Source organism: Pholcus phalangioides, unplaced genomic scaffold (genome assembly GCF_987345545.1).
Source record: "Pholcus phalangioides strain wild (caught in Gottingen) unplaced genomic scaffold, Ppha-v1.0 ptg000015l_1, whole genome shotgun sequence".
Taxonomy (NCBI): domain Eukaryota; kingdom Metazoa; phylum Arthropoda; class Arachnida; order Araneae; family Pholcidae; genus Pholcus; species Pholcus phalangioides.
In genome coordinates this window covers 57,378,746-57,400,520 of record NW_028301608.1, presented here as the reverse complement: position 1 = coordinate 57,400,520, position 21,775 = coordinate 57,378,746, and the positions used below count along the sequence as shown (strand labels likewise).

Here is a 21,775-nt window from a genome sequence, read left to right as displayed (position 1 = left end):
GTTTGATTCTATAATTGTTTTCTACAAAAATTAAATCATTTGATTATGATCTATTTTTGAAACATTGTTTTCGCGTTGGTTTTTAATGGAGATAATGATATTCGATATACGGGTGTTGCACGGGGTAATAAAACCCTCAACGATATTCAAGTAGAAGACATGGAGGTCCTAAATCTTCTAAGAAATGTATGTGCAAGCACCAGGACCAGATGATATCTATCCCAGGGTCCTAAGGGAATGTGCTAATGAATTGTTGGGTCCAGTCGCACAGATATACAGGAGTAGTGTTGCTGAGGGTATCGTCCCAAGGGATTGGAAACTTGCTAATGTTGTTCCGATATTTAAGAAGGGTAGTAGAAAAGCTGTGCCCAATTAAATAAATTAATCGTCCAGTGAGTTTGACGAGCTCCCTCTCGAAAATTTTGGAAATTATCATCAAAAGGCAGTTTGTGAAGTGGATAGACGCGAATAATGTATTGTCGGATAATCAGCATGGGTTCAGGAAGGGGAAGTCATGTGTAACTAACATCCTTTGCTTCTATGATCACGTGACCAAGGCTTTGGGTAAGAGCAAAAATGTAGATGTTGTTTACCTTGATTTCCAGATCGATCGGGTCCAACATGGTAAACTCTTGAAGCGTTTACACGAGATTGGAATTGGAGGCCACTTGCTGAATTGGATAGAATCGTGGTTAAGAGATAGGTCGCAACGAGTTATGGTGAACGGGGAATTCTCTGGTTGGACAGACGCCACAAGTGGAGTTCTTCAAGGAAGTGTCCTTGGTCCCATACTTTTTTCACTTTTTATCGATAAACTCGATCAGGGTATCGATGGGATTACTAGCAAATTCGCAGATGATGGGGGTAATCGGGAATGAAAGCGGTAGGGAGTTGCTCCAGACCAATCTAAACAGGATTGCAGCATGGGCAAATGAATGGAGCATGACGTTTAGCGTTGATAAGTGCATGGTCGCTCATTTTGGTTCGAACAACCCACGGTTCTCTTACGAGTTGAATGGTGTCACTATCCCGGATGCAACTAGGTTCACCGATTTGGGAATTCTCATTGACGAGCAGCTTAGGTTTTCTGAACATTGTTCAGCGGTGGTCAAAAAATCGAATAGAATGCTTGGTCTCATTTTCGAAAAAGTCTCCTCGCGTTCTCCTAAAGTCATTCCTTCCGCTTTTTCGAGGCTTAGTTCGTCCTGGATATGTTTACATTGGATGAACGCAGGTGTCGAGGATATATGATCGAAGTGTTCAAAATTTCCAATGGGATGGATAGGATGGACCATGAACTTTTAGTACACCGCCAATCGACTGCTTTTACAAGGGGACACCAGTATCGATTGGTGAGGGACAATGCAAGGTTATGGTGTCGCAGGGAATTTTTCTCTAATAGGGTTGTTAATAAATGGAATAGCTTATCCCCGGAGGTAGTAAATTGTAACACAATTGACACGTTTGAAAAGAAATACGATAAACGTGTTGGGGTAAATCGAGAAACTATCCATACTTAGAACAAGACAACCATAAGTATTCTTTTTGGGCATTGTATAATATTTTATCATGTGTATATATTGTTTATAATTTTTGTTAATTGTATTTTTAATTGGGTTGCTGTATTTTTGAAATATATGACATCCATATTTTTATGGGCATCTTTTTCTCAGCCACCTCGTTGGGCATTTTGCCTGTTGTGGCATTGTATTTGTATTTGTATTTACATATAATATCGATCACAGACAAGAAAAAAAAATTGATAATAAGTTTAAATATGCAAATGTTCCATAAATAAAACTCCCACGATACATTAAACACTCCGTCCGGCTTTGTGTTTTTAACGTTTCTTAGGGCGGTATTCACCGACATGGTTTAAACTATAGTCACAATTTTTTGATAAGAGATCCACATGCATTGGTTAAATTCCGGTTTTTAGCCAATCTATGTTGAACTCTTATCCAAAAATTGTGACTACAGTTTAAACTATGTTGGTGAATACAGCCCTTAGGGTGCTACAAAGCATGCCGGAGCCGAAACAGCACCACGCTAAAAACTTGATCTTACAAGAAAATCTTATAAAATATATGTAATTACTTAAAAAAGTCAGAGCGTTAGAAAAAGCTTTCGGACGGTAATAAATTCATGAAAAAAACCATGAAGTATATGCAGTTCTTCAGTCATTCTCTATTAATTTTCTGAGGAATTGTAATCGTATTAACATTAACATTGCTTTTAAATTTTGAATTTAGAACAATGAGACTTTCAATGACTCTAGTCAAACAACTGATGTTTTTATGATGACGATCTTGTTACTATGGGAAGCTTCACTATAGCAGCTTCCTAGTTGAAAATTCAACTTCATTCATGGCTATTTTTTGTATTTCCCCCAAACAAAATTTCATCAGAAAATCACTATGAATTTTCCGAACTAATTCCGATTACTTGAAATGCAAATCCATGTACTCGTATTTGAATTTTATAGGACAATCAATTTCGTGAAGACATTGTTTTCTGAAACAAAAACTAATTCACAATAATCACTGAAGAAAACAAATATTAAAGTAGTTAGGTTGGTTTCAATCCATTGTATTGATATTTTGATAGAAATAATTCATCGGAAATATATGAAAATTATGTTTATAAAACAATACTTTTTAAATCTACGCGTTACCTGGAAATACAGAGAAATGATTTTCATTTTGACTTTTCTATTGAAGGAATACTTCGGACGACCAAAAACATATTTTAATCAAAATAATGAATTAGGAATAAAACCTGAATTTAAATAACTTAATACAGGTTATAAAAATGTTTATTGTTTCAAAGAGATACATATATTTTTTTCTAGACAATTAAGCATTCAGTGTGTTTTCGGGTATAACAAAAGAAAATGTTCTGGAAAATTACTTCCAATAATTCAACCATTCTAGATCATTCAAGCAGTCTTTCGTTCTAATAAATCAAGTATTCTTTGGATGATGCCATAAATTCGATTCTCAATATACTAAGCAGATTCTTTTACTGAAATGATACGAAACGTAGAATATCGGTTATTTGGGCTAATGTCCATACCACGGTAGTACTGTAATAGATACAAGTCATGCACAAAGATCAATTTACGTGTTATATATTTATTATTATACAGTGCAACCTCCATAACGGGCACTCCTAGTTAGCAAAAATTTCTGAAGGCTGTGGGAACAAGGCCTGAATGTTCGGTATGGGGAATGTCCTGTAAGGCTAATGCGGCTTTTACCTCATCAACCGTCGTAAAGGTAAAGTTTCAGTTAAAAAATGCTCAAAAGTCGTTTAAAAATTAGTCTGTGCAGTTTTGAGTGTGAAAATACAGTGTGCAACTAAATAAAAAAATCTACATTTCATACGGTCCCCCCTGTCCTTTCAATAAGTTATTTGAATTCAAAAAACAGGAGAAAATCTGTAAACGAACAGCAAAATCTAACGGATAACCCTTATTTCTCTCATTTATGCTGTCCTTTCCCAACTTTCTTTTCTCCCATTTTTGAATTCGAATATTTCAACGAATACTGAACTTGGCATTTTTTTGTTGGCCTCACGGCACACAGAGCAACAACTTTTTAATTGGAAGTTAGAGGATGAAGGGGAGGACGTATAAAAATGTAGAAGTTACATTTCGTTACACACTGTATTTTCACTCTCAAAACTGTTACAGGAAAATTTTTGAATGCCTTTTGAGCATTTTTAAATTGAAACCTATGTAGCGACATAACAGTGGATTTCTGTGAGGGGAAAGGAAATTCATCACAAAAACTGAAACACTTTTTTTCCCCCTGTAACTCATTGTGTGATGAAGGGCCGAGAAGCAGATGTCAATAGAGGTTCGGCGGTGTAAGAAAATAAAGTTGGGTAGGGGGAGGGGGTTGGTTTGGACTGTTTGTGTCGGGCAATGTCTCAACATTTAAGAGATAACAGCTGCAGACGATGCGCGAGGGCAAATAGTTTGCAGCAAGAAATTCCAACTTTTTCCTTCTTTTTAACACATTTCAAGAAAATGGGTTATTCCACCATGCATCCAAGCTGATTTTGACGTATTTTTAAACTTCATTTGACATAATTTATATTTGACATGTTTATAATAATTACAGATTCTCTCGAAAATTCATGGATCTAGTTATGACCAACCTAGAAGTTTCACTTCTATCACACGAGATTCTCACGCAGATTTTTTTCTAAACTGAAACTATACCTCTACGATGAGATAAAGGCAGCATCCGCACTTACAGGACACCCTCTATATAAACGGACACTTTCCATTAACGAACAAAAATGTTGGTTCCATGGTGTCCATTATGGAACTCATTTATGTTACGTGGTTTGAAATTTCCATCAACTTCTTTATCGGATTTACAGGGAGGGTGGGACATTGTCTCTCGAGTACTTTACACAACTCTACTTACTTGTAGCTTCAGTAGAAGGATTCAAGCAGATGCATTGATTTCCATTGCATTCTGCTGAAGTGTAACCATATTCATCACAATATTTTTTGCAGGAAAATAATTTCTCTGGACATCCATTCGAGCTGTCTGTCGTCATGGTTTGTGTTACTCCTTCAAAGTTTCGGAAACAAAGAAAAATGTCTATCAAACTGTATCTAGCAAACACTGTAACAAATAGTTTAAAATGCAAGTTCAAGATACTCACCCAAACTTTTGTGTATAATCCGAAAATATTATGTGCATCATATTTCAAATAGTTGAGTTTTATATAACGCATTATGAAATGCAAAAAAATAATTATTATTAAATCTCCTTATCAGGTACTAAATTATTATAATTTCCGCATCATTAGCGCAGGAAATTATTATAATTTATTTTTATAAGGTACTAGCTATAATACCCCGACGCTGCCCATGTTTTCTTCAGTTACTGAGAAGATTGAAAAAGTGACAAAGCATTATAAAGGCATATAAACTAGTATACATAGTACTGACATCATTAAAGGAGTGGCAAGCCACTGTAAAGGCATATACATGTCCGAAACGCATTGATAGGGAAACACGGTAACAAAAGTAAGCATTCCGAAAGTGATTGCTGAAGCCCAAAAACCATTGTTGCCAGACAGTTGCTCGCCCATTTCGGGCATTTCAACAGATCTGACAAACGTTCAAAGTATCCTATAGTTCAAGTCAGGTGCCATTTGGTATATATACAAAATGAAAAAATTTGGCGGTGATAGATCTAAAATTGTAGATTTGTATAGATAACACACACACACAAAAAATTAATTTCATGTATATATCGATTTTATTGTAATAAGTTATTATTTTATGGGATGTTCTCATTATTTTATAGTTAATATTTGCACAAACTTGTTGAAGTAGCATTGTTGTTCATCACTGTTTTCACGCAGCTGCATTTACCATCGATGACATCCACAAAAATGAATCCAAATTCTTTGCAATAGTCTTCGCAGAACGGGTTGTTGTCAGGACTTCGGGTAGTTAAAGCCTGCATAAGGACTGGAAAATTCGATGATTCAGATATCATACATACTCGAATGCTGAGTGTTAATTGGCAATAAGAAATACTACAAATACTTTCACGTAGACAATTTCATATATGCATATATATGTATTTAAGTGGATTGGTGCACAATATTGGCTTCCATGCTTTCATGTGGGAAAAATCTCCTTCCTTTAAAGAACATTTACAGATTTTCTATTCATTTTAGGCGCTAGATTTTTTTCCTCAAATGTTATTGGAAAATTTTCCTGCACCAATCTTCTTAAAAACAAATTAAATTCGTCTCTTTAAGTTTAATTCCATAAGTGAACAATTATTCACACGGTGTTTAATTTCACAAAGTTCGTCATGAGAAAACAAAAACAAATATTTATTAATAACGAAAACTCAGAACTGATACTTGAAACATACTCACTGTTTGGTATAGAATTCGCACGTGATACATTCGATAGACATATACACTCATGGTTTCTACATTTAGCTGAAACATATCCTTCAGTGATGCAATATTCTGCACATTTGATTGGATTTTCTCGGCAACTCTCGAGAGACTTCGGAGCCGGTATTTCATAAGTTTTCTGATCAGGAGTATCTGAGAAGAAAAACATGAGTTCGAGTATGAGTTGGCTTTATTCAGAATTTTTTATACATTTCTGTGTAGATTGAAATGTTTCGGATGCACTTACAAGTGCATTACAAAAAAGTGCGCTTGAAAAAAAACCACAAACTCATGATCAGCTGTAATTTTTATTTCTTTCTACACTCGTGTGTGAAATTAAGAGAACTTGCACATTGTGTATATTTGAGGCATCATGTCAAACGGCCGCACACCCCTTCATGTGTTTGGCAGAGGGTCCCTGACGTGGCTCGGTCGATTGCGCCGAAAATGGGAGTGTTTCGACTTCCAATATATTCCCCCAACAGGTCGATTGCGCCGAGTCTGGAAATCGGGTCGTTTGGGAATCGGGGTGAGCGCAAACGACCTATTTCTTATCATAAATGGTTTATCTTCGGCGCAATCGACCTACACTCCTGACGGCCTGACTGCTAGGAGGTATAAAGAGATGTTAGAACCCTGTGTTCGATCTTTTAGGGTTGCAGTTGGCACTCCGTTCCTGTTCATGGACGATAACGCTGGTCCACATCGGGCTCAACTGGTTTACGATTGTCTTGAAAGTGAGAATATTCGGCGTACGGATTGTCCAGTAGGGTGGAACGAAAAAAAAATTTCGAAATTTCCATTGTAATAGAATTTAAAATATGCCTTTATGTGAAGAAATACCATTCCTAATTTTTTTCCCCAAAATTCAAACTTCTTGAGGTTCCTCATCGCACCTAAAGTTTTACGCACGTCTGGAATTCTGTAACATGACACCGCAGAGGAGGCTTTCGTATTCCCCTGAACACACGATTCATTGAGTGACCTCTATGTTTTTCCCTCGTTTTCAGTATTCCTTTGCAATCTCTTACCCCTTCACTGAGAGGGTGTATAGCAGTCAAAATGACGACCAGAAGCTTTTATTGTTGTGACATTTTAGGAAATCCTAAAGAGTTTGATTCTCGGGTCTCGCCCACTTATGGCGATGTTAAGCTTAGTTATTTGCTGACTCAACGCAATATGAAGGCACAACAATCGAGAAAAGATCCAGCTATTGCAGATATTCTTGAAATTATCATGCCAAACATTGCAAATATTTGGAAAACTGCTTCAATTCCTACGGTTTGTCACCAATGGATACGCAAAATTTTCAAAGACTTTTACTGTAAATACAAGAATCTTCAGAAAAATGTGAAAGCAAGGAAAGATTCTCAAACTTTCAAGTTAAACTTGAAATATTGACATTGCAGCATGCAAATGTGATTTTGAAGACTAAGTGTAACAAGTTGAGAAAGGTCCCAAATTTAGAGCTAGATTTCTTGCAAGATCAAAGAAGTACACACAAGATGGCAATTGGTCGAGTAATGTTCTAACAACGGAAAAATTGAAGAACAATGAACAAAGGAAAATGGAAATGGTATCCCATATTTGAAGTCATCTTGAGAAGAAACGGCGGAAACTAGTTCATCAACCACTGAAAACTCATCTATATCCAACGATTCTGAGGAAAGTGATCTATATGAGACAAAACACAGTTTGCCGTTGAAGTTAGCATTTCCATCTACCAGTACCTGAAGCTCGTCCATCAATCAGTGCCGACGCAAGTACTTCATTTGCTTTTCAAGTTCTGCCATCATCCTCACAGGTGAGAACTGAATTATCAAATGTTGCTCTTGCTTGAGATGGAACTGGTGTGTCTGATCGATCAGCTGCAATTATTGCGAATGCTGTGCTGGAAGATGTTGGGTTATTGACGAAAGAGAACCTAAATATGACAATAGACTGGATGAAAATAAAGCGTGAAAGAGCATCACAGAGAGTTATTTTGCAAGATAAAATTCCTAGAACAAATGTGCGAGGAATATTCCCCATTCGTGTCTTCGCCGTCGTTGGGAACGGACGTGCTATTATCGCGCTCCGCTCACCGACACGCCAGTGCGCCATTTTGTGTCTTTATTTGTGTTTTTCTTCGTTCTCGTGAGTTTTACTTAGCGTGTTGTTTATTGTTGGGTCATATTCTGCGGTGATTTTCTTTTTTTTTTTTTAGCGCACGTTGGATTGTGAGATAAGTGGTTTTTTTTTTTTTTTATATTGCTCTCATTTTTTTTTTAAATTTTCGTTGTGTATTTTCGATCGACTTATATTTATTTTTCTCGTTCGCATTTCATTTTCGTTGTTTTTTCGCCAGGTTCGCTCGCTTCTTTGATATAAGTTCGTAGGTTTTTGGGACGTTAGTGTTAGCAAACAGTGTATACTTTTTCCCGGGTACTCTCAATAACGTTGTTTTCCTTCCATTTGGGCCTATTGTTGTAGTGTTAGTGTTTTGAGATAGTTAGCTAATTCTAATAAGTATAAATTGTACTTCGTAGCTTAATACTTTTTTTAGAGGGTGTTGTATTCTTTATATACATATTTATTTTATTCTTCGTGATTTAGTGCTGAGCATTCTACTTTACGTAATTTTTTCGTATAGTCTCTTACGTATATTTTGCATAGTAATGTATTTTACATTATTTTAATTTCCAGTTAACGTTTCTCATTTTCGTATTGTTAAGTATTATTATTATTATCTAGCTTTAGCAATAGTGTTAGTATGCCTCGACCTCGACTAGTGTTGTGTAGAGCTCGCCAGGGAGGTTTCCCTGGTCTAGGGGTATAGTAGCTGATAGTTTCAATTGTAAAGGGTGCTTGGATAGAAATAGGCTGGAACTCGAGGTCGAAGCTTTACGGGAAAAAGTTAGGGTGCTAGAGGGCCCGTTATAACGGACCCTCTGGTCGTCGAGCCACCTGTTGATGAAGAAGCAATCTCCACGAACAACGACATTTTAGAGGGCGAATGGGTGGTCGTGGATGAGGTAGAGGGGGATAGTGATAGGGGTTTAATCATCGGCGATTCTATGGTTAGGGAACTTGGGAACCGAGTGTGTAGGGATTTTCGGGGTTTCGAGCGCTGTTGTCTTCCTGGGGGGAAGATTGGCAACGTTCGAGACGTTTTTCATCGCCGAAAGTTGCCCTTGCGGGTGATTCTGTGGGTGGGAACAAATCAGGTAGGAGCGAATATTAGTGAGTCTCTGTCAGAATACCGGGATTTACTATTATCCGCTAGGGAGGGGGGTTCAGATGTGGCAGTGATTCCAGTGCTGCCAAGGGGTAGTAGGGGATATAGGAGTAGGATCCACCAATTCAATATAGGCCTGAAGGACATTTGCTCCTCACTTGGGGTCACGTTCTTGGAGCTTCCCGCATTTACCGATAGGTGGCTTCGTTCGGATGGGATCCATCTAAATAAGAGAGGGGTCTGGGAGGTTTACGATAGTCTTAGGTCAGGTTTTTTACTCCCAGACCACGTAGTCGGGAATGCGGGTTAGTTAATGATAATCACAACAGTACTGACGGGGAATTACCCACCTCTGACTTGGATGGATTCTCGATTGACAACAAACCACCGGGCAAATTAAAATGTGTGTTAATAAATGCCAGGAGCTTGGGTAATAAGAAAGATTTTTTAGAAACTATGATAGTTTTGGAGGACTTGGATCTTATAGCCATTACAGAATCTTGGGCAAACGATGGGGATGAATCTTTCTTACACATCTCCGGATACGATACTTTTTTGAGAAATAGATCTGATAGGAAAGGGGGTGGAGTGTTGATATACGTGAAATCATGTTTGAAGGCTAGAGAGTGTAACGTGCAGAGAAGTGATATTGAAACCATGTGGGTTGAACTTGAGAACAAAAGACGTCATAAGCTTATTGTTGGGGTTTGTTACAATCCACCGAATAGGGATCAAAACTATATCGCCAAAATGCATGATGAAATTTCCTACATGTGTAAGCGAAAGAGGGTTCTCATACTAGGGGATTTCAATTACCCGGGTATTGATTGGGAGAACCTTTCATCTGGAAATCAGTATGAAAGAGACTTTCTTAAGTTGGTGCTCGAAAATTTTTTGTATCAGCATGTATCAGAAGCAACTAGGGGTACTGCTATTTTGGATTTAGTTCTTACTAGTTCTGAGGATCTAGTTGAACATGTTTCGGTGGGGGAAGAGTTTTCTTCCAGTGATCATCGTATCGTCAGATTTCACTGTAACTTTTCCTCGGGTAAGGTTGATAACAAAAGACTGGTTCCTTGTTTTCGGAGAACTAACTTTGATGTTTTGCGAAGAAGGTTAGCGGAAGTTTTCAAAGACCGGTTGGAATCAGTAGGGGTGGTAAGTCAATGGGAAGAATTTAGTACGAAGCTGTCCTCTGTTTTGCACGACGTCATACCCTTTGTTCGAAAAAAGCGTGTTTGTACATCACACCCTCTATGGTTCACGGATAGCGTGCGGAACCTTTATCTTGAAAAGAAAAGAGCATTCAGAGAGTATAAAAGTGGACGAGGTGACCTATCATTGTTTACTGATAAAAGAAGACTGTTGAAGAAAGCGATAAGGGATAGTAAAAAGCAAGTTGAATCTAGGTTGGCAGATAACATTGGCTCTGACCCAAAATCATTTTTTCGATACGTCAATAATGGATGTAAGGGGACAGTTGGCCCCCTCTCGATAGGAGGCTCAAAAGTAGAGAGCAATGTAGGCATGTGTAGTGCTTTCAATGACTTTTTCGCGTCGGTTTTTAATGGAGATAATGATATTCGATATACGGGTGTTGCATGGGGTAATAAAACGCTCAACGATATTCAAGTTGAAGACGTGGAGGTCCTAAATCTTCTAAGAAATGTATGTGCAAGCAAAGCACCAGGACCAGATGATATCTATCCCAGGGTTCTCAGGGAAGGTGCTAATGAATTGTTGGGGCCAGTCGCACAGATATACAGGAGTAGTGTTGCTGAGGGTATCGTCCCGAGAGATTGGAAACTGGCTAACGTTGTTCCGATATTTAAGAAGGGTAGTAGAGAAGTGGTGTCTAATTATCGTCCAGTGAGTTTGACGAGCTCCCTCTCGAAAATTTTGGAAATTATCATCAAAAGGCAGTTTGTGAAGTGGATAGACGAGAATAATGTATTGTCGGATAATCAGCATGGGTTCAGGAAGGGGAAGTCATGTGTAACTAACCTCCTTTGCTTCTATGATTACGTGACTAAGGCTTTGGGTAAGAGCAAAAATGTCGACGTTGTTTACCTTGATTTCCAGAAGGCATTCGATCGGGTCCAACATGGCAAACTCTTGAAGCGTTTACACGAGATTGGAATAGGGGGCAACTTGCTGAATTGGATAGAATCGTGGTTAAGAGATAGGTCGCAACGAGTTATGGTGAACGGGGAATTCTCTGGTTGGACAGACGTCACAAGTGGAGTTCCTCAGGGAAGTGTCCTTGGCCCCATACTTTTTTCACTTTTTATCGACAAACTCGATCAGGGTATCGATGGAATTACTAGCAAATTCGCAGATGATGTGAAGCTAATGGGGGTAATCGGAAATGAAAGCGATAGGGAGTTGCTCCAGACCAACTTAAACAAGATTGCAGCATGGGCAAATGAATGGAGCATGACGTTTAGCGTAGATAAGTGCATGGTCGCTCATTTTGGTTCGAACAACCCACGGTTCTCTTACGAGTTGAATGGTGTCACTATCCCGGATGCAACTAGAGTCACCGATTTGGGAATTCTCATTGACGAGCGACTTAAGTTTTCTGAACATTGTTCAGCGGTTGTCAAAAAATCGAATAGAATGCTTGGTCTCATTTTCAAAAAGGTCTCTTCGCGTTCTCCTAAAGTCATTCTTCCGCTTTTTCGAGGCTTAGTTCGTCCTGGACTGGAGTATGCTGTAAGGTTTTGGAGACCATACCTACAGAGGGACATAGACTTGGTTGAAGGGGTGCAGAGAAGAGCTACGCGTGTCCTTATTGGCACACAGGGCTTGAGTTATGAAGAAAGACTTCATTTTTTGAATATGTTTACATTGGATGAACGCAGGTGTCGAGGAGATATGATCGAAGTGTTCAAAATTTTCAATGGGATGGATAGGATGGACCATGAACTTTTAGTACACCGCCAATCGACTGCTTTTACAAGGGGACACCAGTATCGATTGGTGAGGGACAATGCAAGGTTATGGTGTCGCAGGGAATTTTTCTCCAATAGGGTTGTTAATAAATGGAATAGCTTACCCCCGGAGGTAGTAAATTGTAACACAATTGACACGTTTAAAAAGAAATACGATAAACATGTTGGGGTAAATCGAGAAGCTATCCATTCTTAGAATAAGACAACCATAAGTATTCTTTATGGGCATTGTATAATATTTTATCATGTGTATATATTGTTTGTAATTTGTGTTAATTGCATTTTTAATTGGGTTGCTGTATTTTTGAAACATATGACAACCATATTTTTATGGGCATCTTTTTATCAGCCACCTCGTTGGGCATTTTGCCTGTTGTTGCGTTGTATTTGTATTTGTATTTGTATAATATATTTTGATGGTCGAAAAGACAAAATCTTAGCTAATGTCAAAGGTGATTGTTTCCATAGAAGAACCATATGTGAAGAACACATAACTATATTGCAAGAAACCGGGTTAATTTATCTCGGTAACACAACTCTATGAAGCAGTAGAGCAAGGGATATACTAAAATCATCAATCCTATACTTTTTGAAGTAAGATTTTGATACGAAAGAATTGATGGCGATCGGATACGATGGGACTGTTACCAATACTGGTTATAAAAATGGTGTTACCAAATTAATAGAGAAAGAAATAGGCCATCCCTTGCAATGGCTTATTTATCTTTTTCACTTCAATGAGTTGCCTCTAAGGCATCTTGTGAAGCATTTAGACGGATGTTCTATCAGTCCACACGGGCTTCAAGATGATATCGCAAAAAGTTTGGAAAATTGTGAAAGATTACCTATATTGTGAAATTTAAACCAATCTCTAATAACCTTCCGATAATGGACAGTGACAACAGTGATTTAAGTGCAGATCAGAGATATCTTGTGGAAATAATACAGGCAAAGAACTGGGAATCAAGAGAATTCTGAAAATTAGAAATGAAGGATTATCAGAAGCAGAAATCTATACATTCCATGTTCCGAAAATAAACTTTTCTGCTAAGCACTATTCGGAACTAATTGCATGGGATCAAGTGCGAGTGATTGAACTACCTATTATAAAAAATCAGGAACTGGACCCACAAAAAATGATCTGAACCTACTTTTCCATCTATACCGAATTTTCCGTGTCTCACACAAGCAGTTGAACGGTACGTACGACTCGTAACTGAAACATCTCTTGCTGAATCAACAACCGAGAGTTGTGAAGACTTCATTCAAGCTGAAATAAAATCAAGGAGTACTCTTCCATCGTTTGAAAAAAAAGCGGACTATTTTGCAAAAAAGTGAGATCTAATAATAGTGTGATAACAGAAGAAGCAATAGAGGCATTCTCCTGACACCTATATCGTCAAATTACGGTTTTTTTTTTTATAATTTGGAATATGGTTATAGTTTTGTCCCCACCCCCACAAAAATGGTTTACTTATATAAACCCTTTACATAAATAATGTTTATAATGTACGTAACTATATAATGTTTAAAAAGATTTTTATAATGCACTTAGAAAAGTGTTTTTGCTCGACTTTTAGGCTCCGTGAGGAACCTCAAGATATTGAAATATTTTCCTAGATTTTGGTATAACGTCTTAAGACCTTGAAAGGCATCTTTTGAATACTCTAAATCAACATCAATTTCCAAAAAAGTGAAAAAAACACCCTTTTTCGTTCCACCCTATTGTCCAGCCAGATCTCCCTGACCTAAACCGTATAGAACATGTCTGGACGCTGGAAGGGAGATTGCATCTCGCCATCGCCCCCCGAGAACCACCACGGAGTTGAAAACTGCGTTGCTGCAAGAGTGGTACCAATTGCTTCAGGAATTCCAACTGCCTCGTGTCCAGTTGGCAGTCCAGTCCACATCGCTCATCCGTTGCGCTGTGTGACCTGTCTGACTGTGAGAGAGTACCGTATCCCATATTAGACTGGTTCCTTGTTTTCGGAGAACTAACTTTGATGTTTTGCGAAGAAGGTTAGCGGAAGTTTTCAAAGACCGGTTGGAATCAGTAGGGGTGGTAAGTCAATGGGAAGAATTTAGTACGAAGCTGTCCTCTGTTTTGCACGACGTCATACCCTTTGTTCGAAAAAAGCGTGTTTGTACATCACACCCTCTATGGTTCACGGATAGCGTGCGGAACCTTTATCTTGAAAAGAAAAGAGCATTCAGAGAGTATAAAAGTGGACGAGGTGACCTATCATTGTTTACTGATAAAAGAAGACTGTTGAAGAAAGCGATAAGGGATAGTAAAAAGCAAGTTGAATCTAGGTTGGCAGATAACATTGGCTCTGACCCAAAATCATTTTTTCGATACGTCAATAATGGATGTAAGGGGACAGTTGGCCCCCTCTCGATAGGAGGCTCAAAAGTAGAGAGCAATGTAGGCATGTGTAGTGCTTTCAATGACTTTTTCGCGTCGGTTTTTAATGGAGATAATGATATTCGATATACGGGTGTTGCATGGGGTAATAAAACGCTCAACGATATTCAAGTTGAAGACGTGGAGGTCCTAAATCTTCTAAGAAATGTATGTGCAAGCAAAGCACCAGGACCAGATGATATCTATCCCAGGGTTCTCAGGGAAGGTGCTAATGAATTGTTGGGGCCAGTCGCACAGATATACAGGAGTAGTGTTGCTGAGGGTATCGTCCCGAGAGATTGGAAACTGGCTAACGTTGTTCCGATATTTAAGAAGGGTAGTAGAGAAGTGGTGTCTAATTATCGTCCAGTGAGTTTGACGAGCTCCCTCTCGAAAATTTTGGAAATTATCATCAAAAGGCAGTTTGTGAAGTGGATAGACGAGAATAATGTATTGTCGGATAATCAGCATGGGTTCAGGAAGGGGAAGTCATGTGTAACTAACCTCCTTTGCTTCTATGATTACGTGACTAAGGCTTTGGGTAAGAGCAAAAATGTCGACGTTGTTTACCTTGATTTCCAGAAGGCATTCGATCGGGTCCAACATGGCAAACTCTTGAAGCGTTTACACGAGATTGGAATAGGGGGCAACTTGCTGAATTGGATAGAATCGTGGTTAAGAGATAGGTCGCAACGAGTTATGGTGAACGGGGAATTCTCTGGTTGGACAGACGTCACAAGTGGAGTTCCTCAGGGAAGTGTCCTTGGCCCCATACTTTTTTCACTTTTTATCGACAAACTCGATCAGGGTATCGATGGAATTACTAGCAAATTCGCAGATGATGTGAAGCTAATGGGGGTAATCGGAAATGAAAGCGATAGGGAGTTGCTCCAGACCAACTTAAACAAGATTGCAGCATGGGCAAATGAATGGAGCATGACGTTTAGCGTAGATAAGTGCATGGTCGCTCATTTTGGTTCGAACAACCCACGGTTCTCTTACGAGTTGAATGGTGTCACTATCCCGGATGCAACTAGAGTCACCGATTTGGGAATTCTCATTGACGAGCGACTTAAGTTTTCTGAACATTGTTCAGCGGTTGTCAAAAAATCGAATAGAATGCTTGGTCTCATTTTCAAAAAGGTCTCTTCGCGTTCTCCTAAAGTCATTCTTCCGCTTTTTCGAGGCTTAGTTCGTCCTGGACTGGAGTATGCTGTAAGGTTTTGGAGACCATACCTACAGAGGGACATAGACTTGGTTGAAGGGGTGCAGAGAAGAGCTACGCGTGTCCTTATTGGCACACAGGGCTTGAGTTATGAAGAAAGACTTCATTTTTTGAATATGTTTACATTGGATGAACGCAGGTGTCGAGGAGATATGATCGAAGTGTTCAAAATTTTCAATGGGATGGATAGGATGGACCATGAACTTTTAGTACACCGCCAATCGACTGCTTTTACAAGGGGACACCAGTATCGATTGGTGAGGGACAATGCAAGGTTATGGTGTCGCAGGGAATTTTTCTCCAATAGGGTTGTTAATAAATGGAATAGCTTACCCCCGGAGGTAGTAAATTGTAACACAATTGACACGTTTAAAAAGAAATACGATAAACATGTTGGGGTAAATCGAGAAGCTATCCATTCTTAGAATAAGACAACCATAAGTATTCTTTATGGGCATTGTATAATATTTTATCATGTGTATATATTGTTTGTAATTTGTGTTAATTGCATTTTTAATTGGGTTGCTGTATTTTTGAAACATATGACAACCATATTTTTATGGGCATCTTTTTATCAGCCACCTCGTTGGGCATTTTGCCTGTTGTTGCGTTGTATTTGTATTTGTATTTGTATAATATATTTTGATGGTCGAAAAGACAAAATCTTAGCTAATGTCAAAGGTGATTGTTTCCATAGAAGAACCATATGTGAAGAACACATAACTATATTGCAAGAAACCGGGTTAATTTATCTCGGTAACACAACTCTATGAAGCAGTAGAGCAAGGGATATACTAAAATCATCAATCCTATACTTTTTGAAGTAAGATTTTGATACGAAAGAATTGATGGCGATCGGATACGATGGGACTGTTACCAATACTGGTTATAAAAATGGTGTTACCAAATTAATAGAGAAAGAAATAGGCCATCCCTTGCAATGGCTTATTTATCTTTTTCACTTCAATGAGTTGCCTCTAAGGCATCTTGTGAAGCATTTAGACGGATGTTCTATCAGTCCACACGGGCTTCAAGATGATATCGCAAAAAGTTTGGAAAATTGTGAAAGATTACCTATATTGTGAAATTTAAACCAATCTCTAATAACCTTCCGATAATGGACAGTGACAACAGTGATTTAAGTGCAGATCAGAGATATCTTGTGGAAATAATACAGGCAAAGAACTGGGAATCAAGAGAATTCTGAAAATTAGAAATGAAGGATTATCAGAAGCAGAAATCTATACATTCCATGTTCCGAAAATAAACTTTTCTGCTAAGCACTATTCGGAACTAATTGCATGGGATCAAGTGCGAGTGATTGAACTACCTATTATAAAAAATCAGGAACTGGACCCACAAAAAATGATCTGAACCTACTTTTCCATCTATACCGAATTTTCCGTGTCTCACACAAGCAGTTGAACGGTACGTACGACTCGTAACTGAAACATCTCTTGCTGAATCAACAACCGAGAGTTGTGAAGACTTCATTCAAGCTGAAATAAAATCAAGGAGTACTCTTCCATCGTTTGAAAAAAAAGCGGACTATTTTGCAAAAAAGTGAGATCTAATAATAGTGTGATAACAGAAGAAGCAATAGAGGCATTCTCCTGACACCTATATCGTCAAATTACGGTTTTTTTTTTTATAATTTGGAATATGGTTATAGTTTTGTCCCCACCCCCACAAAAATGGTTTACTTATATAAACCCTTTACATAAATAATGTTTATAATGTACGTAACTATATAATGTTTAAAAAGATTTTTATAATGCACTTAGAAAAGTGTTTTTGCTCGACTTTTAGGCTCCGTGAGGAACCTCAAGATATTGAAATATTTTCCTAGATTTTGGTATAACGTCTTAAGACCTTGAAAGGCATCTTTTGAATACTCTAAATCAACATCAATTTCCAAAAAAGTGAAAAAAACACCCTTTTTCGTTCCACCCTATTGTCCAGCCAGATCTCCCTGACCTAAACCGTATAGAACATGTCTGGACGCTGGAAGGGAGATTGCATCTCGCCATCGCCCCCCGAGAACCACCACGGAGTTGAAAACTGCGTTGCTGCAAGAGTGGTACCAATTGCTTCAGGAATTCCAACTGCCTCGTGTCCAGTTGGCAGTCCAGTCCACATCGCTCATCCGTTGCGCTGTGTGACCTGTCTGACTGTGAGAGAGTACCGTATCCCATATTAGACTGGTTCCTTGTTTTCGGAGAACTAACTTTGATGTTTTGCGAAGAAGGTTAGCGGAAGTTTTCAAAGACCGGTTGGAATCAGTAGGGGTGGTAAGTCAATGGGAAGAATTTAATACGAAGCTGTCCTCTGTTTTGCACGACGTCATACCCTTTGTTCGTAAAAAGCGTGTTTGTACATCACACCCTCTATGGTTCACGGATAGCGTGCGGAACCTTTATCTTGAAAAGAAAAGAGCATTCAGAGAGTATAAAAGTGGACGAGGTGACCTATCATTGTTTACTGATAAAAGAAGACTGTTGAAGAAAGCGATAAGGGATAGTAAAAAGCAAGTTGAATCTAGGTTGGCAGATAACATTGGCTCTGACCCAAAATCATTTTTTCGATACGTCAATAATGGATGTAAGGGGACAGTTGGCCCCCTCTCGATAGGAGGCTCAAAAGTAGAGAGCAATGTAGGCATGTGTAGTGCTTTCAATGACTTTTTCGCGTCGGTTTTTAATGGAGATAATGATATTCGATATACGGGTGTTGCATGGGGTAATAAAACGCTCAACGATATTCAAGTTGAAGACGTGGAGGTCCTAAATCTTCTAAGAAATGTATGTGCAAGCAAAGCACCAGGACCAGATGATATCTATCCCAGGGTTCTCAGGGAAGGTGCTAATGAATTGTTGGGGCCAGTCGCACAGATATACAGGAGTAGTGTTGCTGAGGGTATCGTCCCGAGAGATTGGAAACTGGCTAACGTTGTTCCGATATTTAAGAAGGGTAGTAGAGAAGTGGTGTCTAATTATCGTCCAGTGAGTTTGACGAGCTCCCTCTCGAAAATTTTGGAAATTATCATCAAAAGGCAGTTTGTGAAGTGGATAGACGAGAATAATGTATTGTCGGATAATCAGCATGGGTTCAGGAAGGGGAAGTCATGTGTAACTAACCTCCTTTGCTTCTATGATTACGTGACTAAGGCTTTGGGTAAGAGCAAAAATGTCGACGTTGTTTACCTTGATTTCCAGAAGGCATTCGATCGGGTCCAACATGGCAAACTCTTGAAGCGTTTACGCGAGATTGGAATAGGGGGCAACTTGCTGAATTGGATAGAATCGTGGTTAAGAGATAGGTCGCAACGAGTTATGGTGAACGGGGAATTCTCTGGTTGGACAGACGTCACAAGTGGAGTTCCTCAGGGAAGTGTCCTTGGCCCCATACTTTTTTCACTTTTTATCGACAAACTCGATCAGGGTATCGATGGAATTACTAGCAAATTCGCAGATGATGTGAAGCTAATGGGGGTAATCGGAAATGAAAGCGATAGGGAGTTGCTCCAGACCAACTTAAACAAGATTGCAGCATGGGCAAATGAATGGAGCATGACGTTTAGCGTAGATAAGTGCATGGTCGCTCATTTTGGTTCGAACAACCCACGGTTCTCTTACGAGTTGAATGGTGTCACTATCCCGGATGCAACTAGAGTCACCGATTTGGGAATTCTCATTGACGAGCGACTTAAGTTTTCTGAACATTGTTCAGCGGTTGTCAAAAAATCGAATAGAATGCTTGGTCTCATTTTCAAAAAAGTCTCTTCGCGTTCTCCTAAAGTCATTCTTCCGCTTTTTCGAGGCTTAGTTCGTCCTGGACTAGAGTATGCTGTAAGGTTTTGGAGACCATACCTACAGAGGGACATAGACTTGGTTGAAGGGGTGCAGAGAAGAGCTACGCGTGTCCTTATTGGCACACAGGGCTTGAGTTATGAAGAAAGACTTCATTTTTTGAATATGTTTACATTGGATGAACGCAGGTGTCGAGGAGATATGATCGAAGTGTTCAAAATTTTCAATGGGATGGATAGGATGGACCATGAACTTTTAGTACACCGCCAATCGACTGCTTTTACAAGGGGACACCAGTATCGATTGGTGAGGGACAATGCAAGGTTATGGTGTCGCAGGGAATTTTTCTCCAATAGGGTTGTTAATAAATGGAATAGCTTACCCCCGGAGGTAGTAAATTGTACCACAATTGACACGTTTAAAAAGAAATACGATAAACATGTTGGGGTAAATCGAGAAGCTATCCATTCTTAGAATAAGACAACCATAAGTATTCTTTATGGGCATTGTATAATATTTTATCATGTGTATATATTGTTTGTAATTTGTGTTAATTGCATTTTTAATTGGGTTGCTGTATTTTTGAAACATATGACAACCATATTTTTATGGGCATCTTTTTATCAGCCACCTCGTTGGGCATTTTGCCTGTTGTGGCGTTGTATTTGTATTTGTATTTGTATTTGTATAGACTCATTTTCGGTCCGATCTCGCAACGTAGAGCTTGAACATTCTTGCTGTGATGAGTTTAACTGACAATTGACTTGCGTACTATGACTTTTGTATGATACATGTCTAATAATTCTCATAATTTTACTGCTAATATGTAGATATATATATGTATATATTATACATAAAAAATTAAATAAACTTTACTTACATGATGTCTTTTTAATACTCGACGTTTTCATGCAGGTACAGTGTTCGCCAGTGCACTCCGCAGATGTGTAACCGTTTTCAGTACAATATTTATTACAGGAAGTCACAGCATCTGGGCATCCATAGGAATTTTCAGTTGTCAGAGTCCTACTGAAAACTTCAAAATTAATAAAAAAAATTAGCACAAGAAAAAGGCATAATTGAATAGAAGGACGAGAAAAGTCGTTGACACATTTTAAAAATTAATAACAAATAAACCATAACACACACATGTAAAACTGCCATATTTCAGTGTTCCCTTTCAGCAGTTTAGATGTATCTCGTTTCTCATATAAAAATGTGATAGTAGTAGTAGTAGCCGTGTTGCAAATTGTCACAGAGGGCTTAAGGCACCACGTCTTAATGAGGAGCGTACACAGGATCGACCTTTGAAGGTGGCACATAGGGGTTGGGGAGGGTACAAAAATTGTCTTCCCGAGAAATTCTTGAGTTACCACCTTCAAGAAAGCATTAAAATTAACAGAAATTAGTAAAAATAGTATATAAAATAAATTTTCTTTCGATACTTTAATTTTTTTTAAACCGAAGTATTGAACTTTTTTTTTTTAATTTGGTCAACTTAGGAGAGGGTACGGTCCCTTTATTCCCCCCATGATTAAGGGGTCTCTGCTCTTAATAGGCCTATATATATTTATTGTCATAAATCATTGTGCCAAATATAATCGTGGGACCCCTATTTGATAAAATAAAAATATGCCTTTCAAAAAACAGCTATACAGTACAGGATGTATTATATTCGGAAACATTAAACTGGAACCCGTTCTGTCACCTATGAAATAAAAAACACAACTGTTCGATTGGACTTGGGTGACCGATTTCTGATTTATGTACCGCATGAAAAAGAAACAATAGAGTATGATATTAATAAATACTTTATAAGCAATAATATTAGTTATATTGAAAAATTTACTTCAAAATTAAAGTAATATCACAATTATTTTAATAACTGTGATATTACTTGCAAAGTATGGCCCTCATTAGCTCTTCTTGTGATTATAATAATCCAAATCACTAAGAGCAAAACACAGCTAGACATTGCACCGTAATGAATGGTGTTTTATTAGCCACAAACATCAACTGTAAAAATTTTGTTGCAAACTTTTGTGTGAATTCAACTGATGTTATTGCTCAAAAATTATTTATTAATACCACACTATATTGTTGTTTATGCAGCACATCATTCTTTACAAATTCTAATTTGCAGGATCATTAACAGTGATTTTATTCGACAGGTGGCAGAAGGGGGTTCCAGTTAAATGGCGTTTCACAATATAATGCATCCTA

At 38.4% G+C, this 21,775-nt stretch overlaps 1 protein-coding gene across 2 annotated transcripts in view; it reads right to left on the bottom strand.

Moving 5' to 3' along the window:
* Positions 1 to 2,798: 2,798 nt before the first annotated feature.
* Positions 2,799 to 21,775, bottom strand: part of LOC149076286 (uncharacterized) — a 31,031-nt gene continuing 12,054 nt past the window's right edge. For both annotated transcript variants that reach the window (XM_089243843.1, XM_089243844.1), the window contains 5 exons: positions 20,433 to 20,588; positions 5,920 to 6,096; positions 5,351 to 5,500; positions 4,440 to 4,589; positions 2,799 to 3,024 (listed from right to left, as the gene is read on the bottom strand). In XM_089243843.1, coding sequence (XP_089099969.1) covers positions 3,008 to 3,024; positions 4,440 to 4,589; positions 5,351 to 5,500; positions 5,920 to 6,096; positions 20,433 to 20,588 — 650 coding nt within the window. In that variant the 3' untranslated portion in view covers positions 2,799 to 3,007. The remainder of the gene's footprint in view (positions 3,025 to 4,439; positions 4,590 to 5,350; positions 5,501 to 5,919; positions 6,097 to 20,432; positions 20,589 to 21,775) is intronic.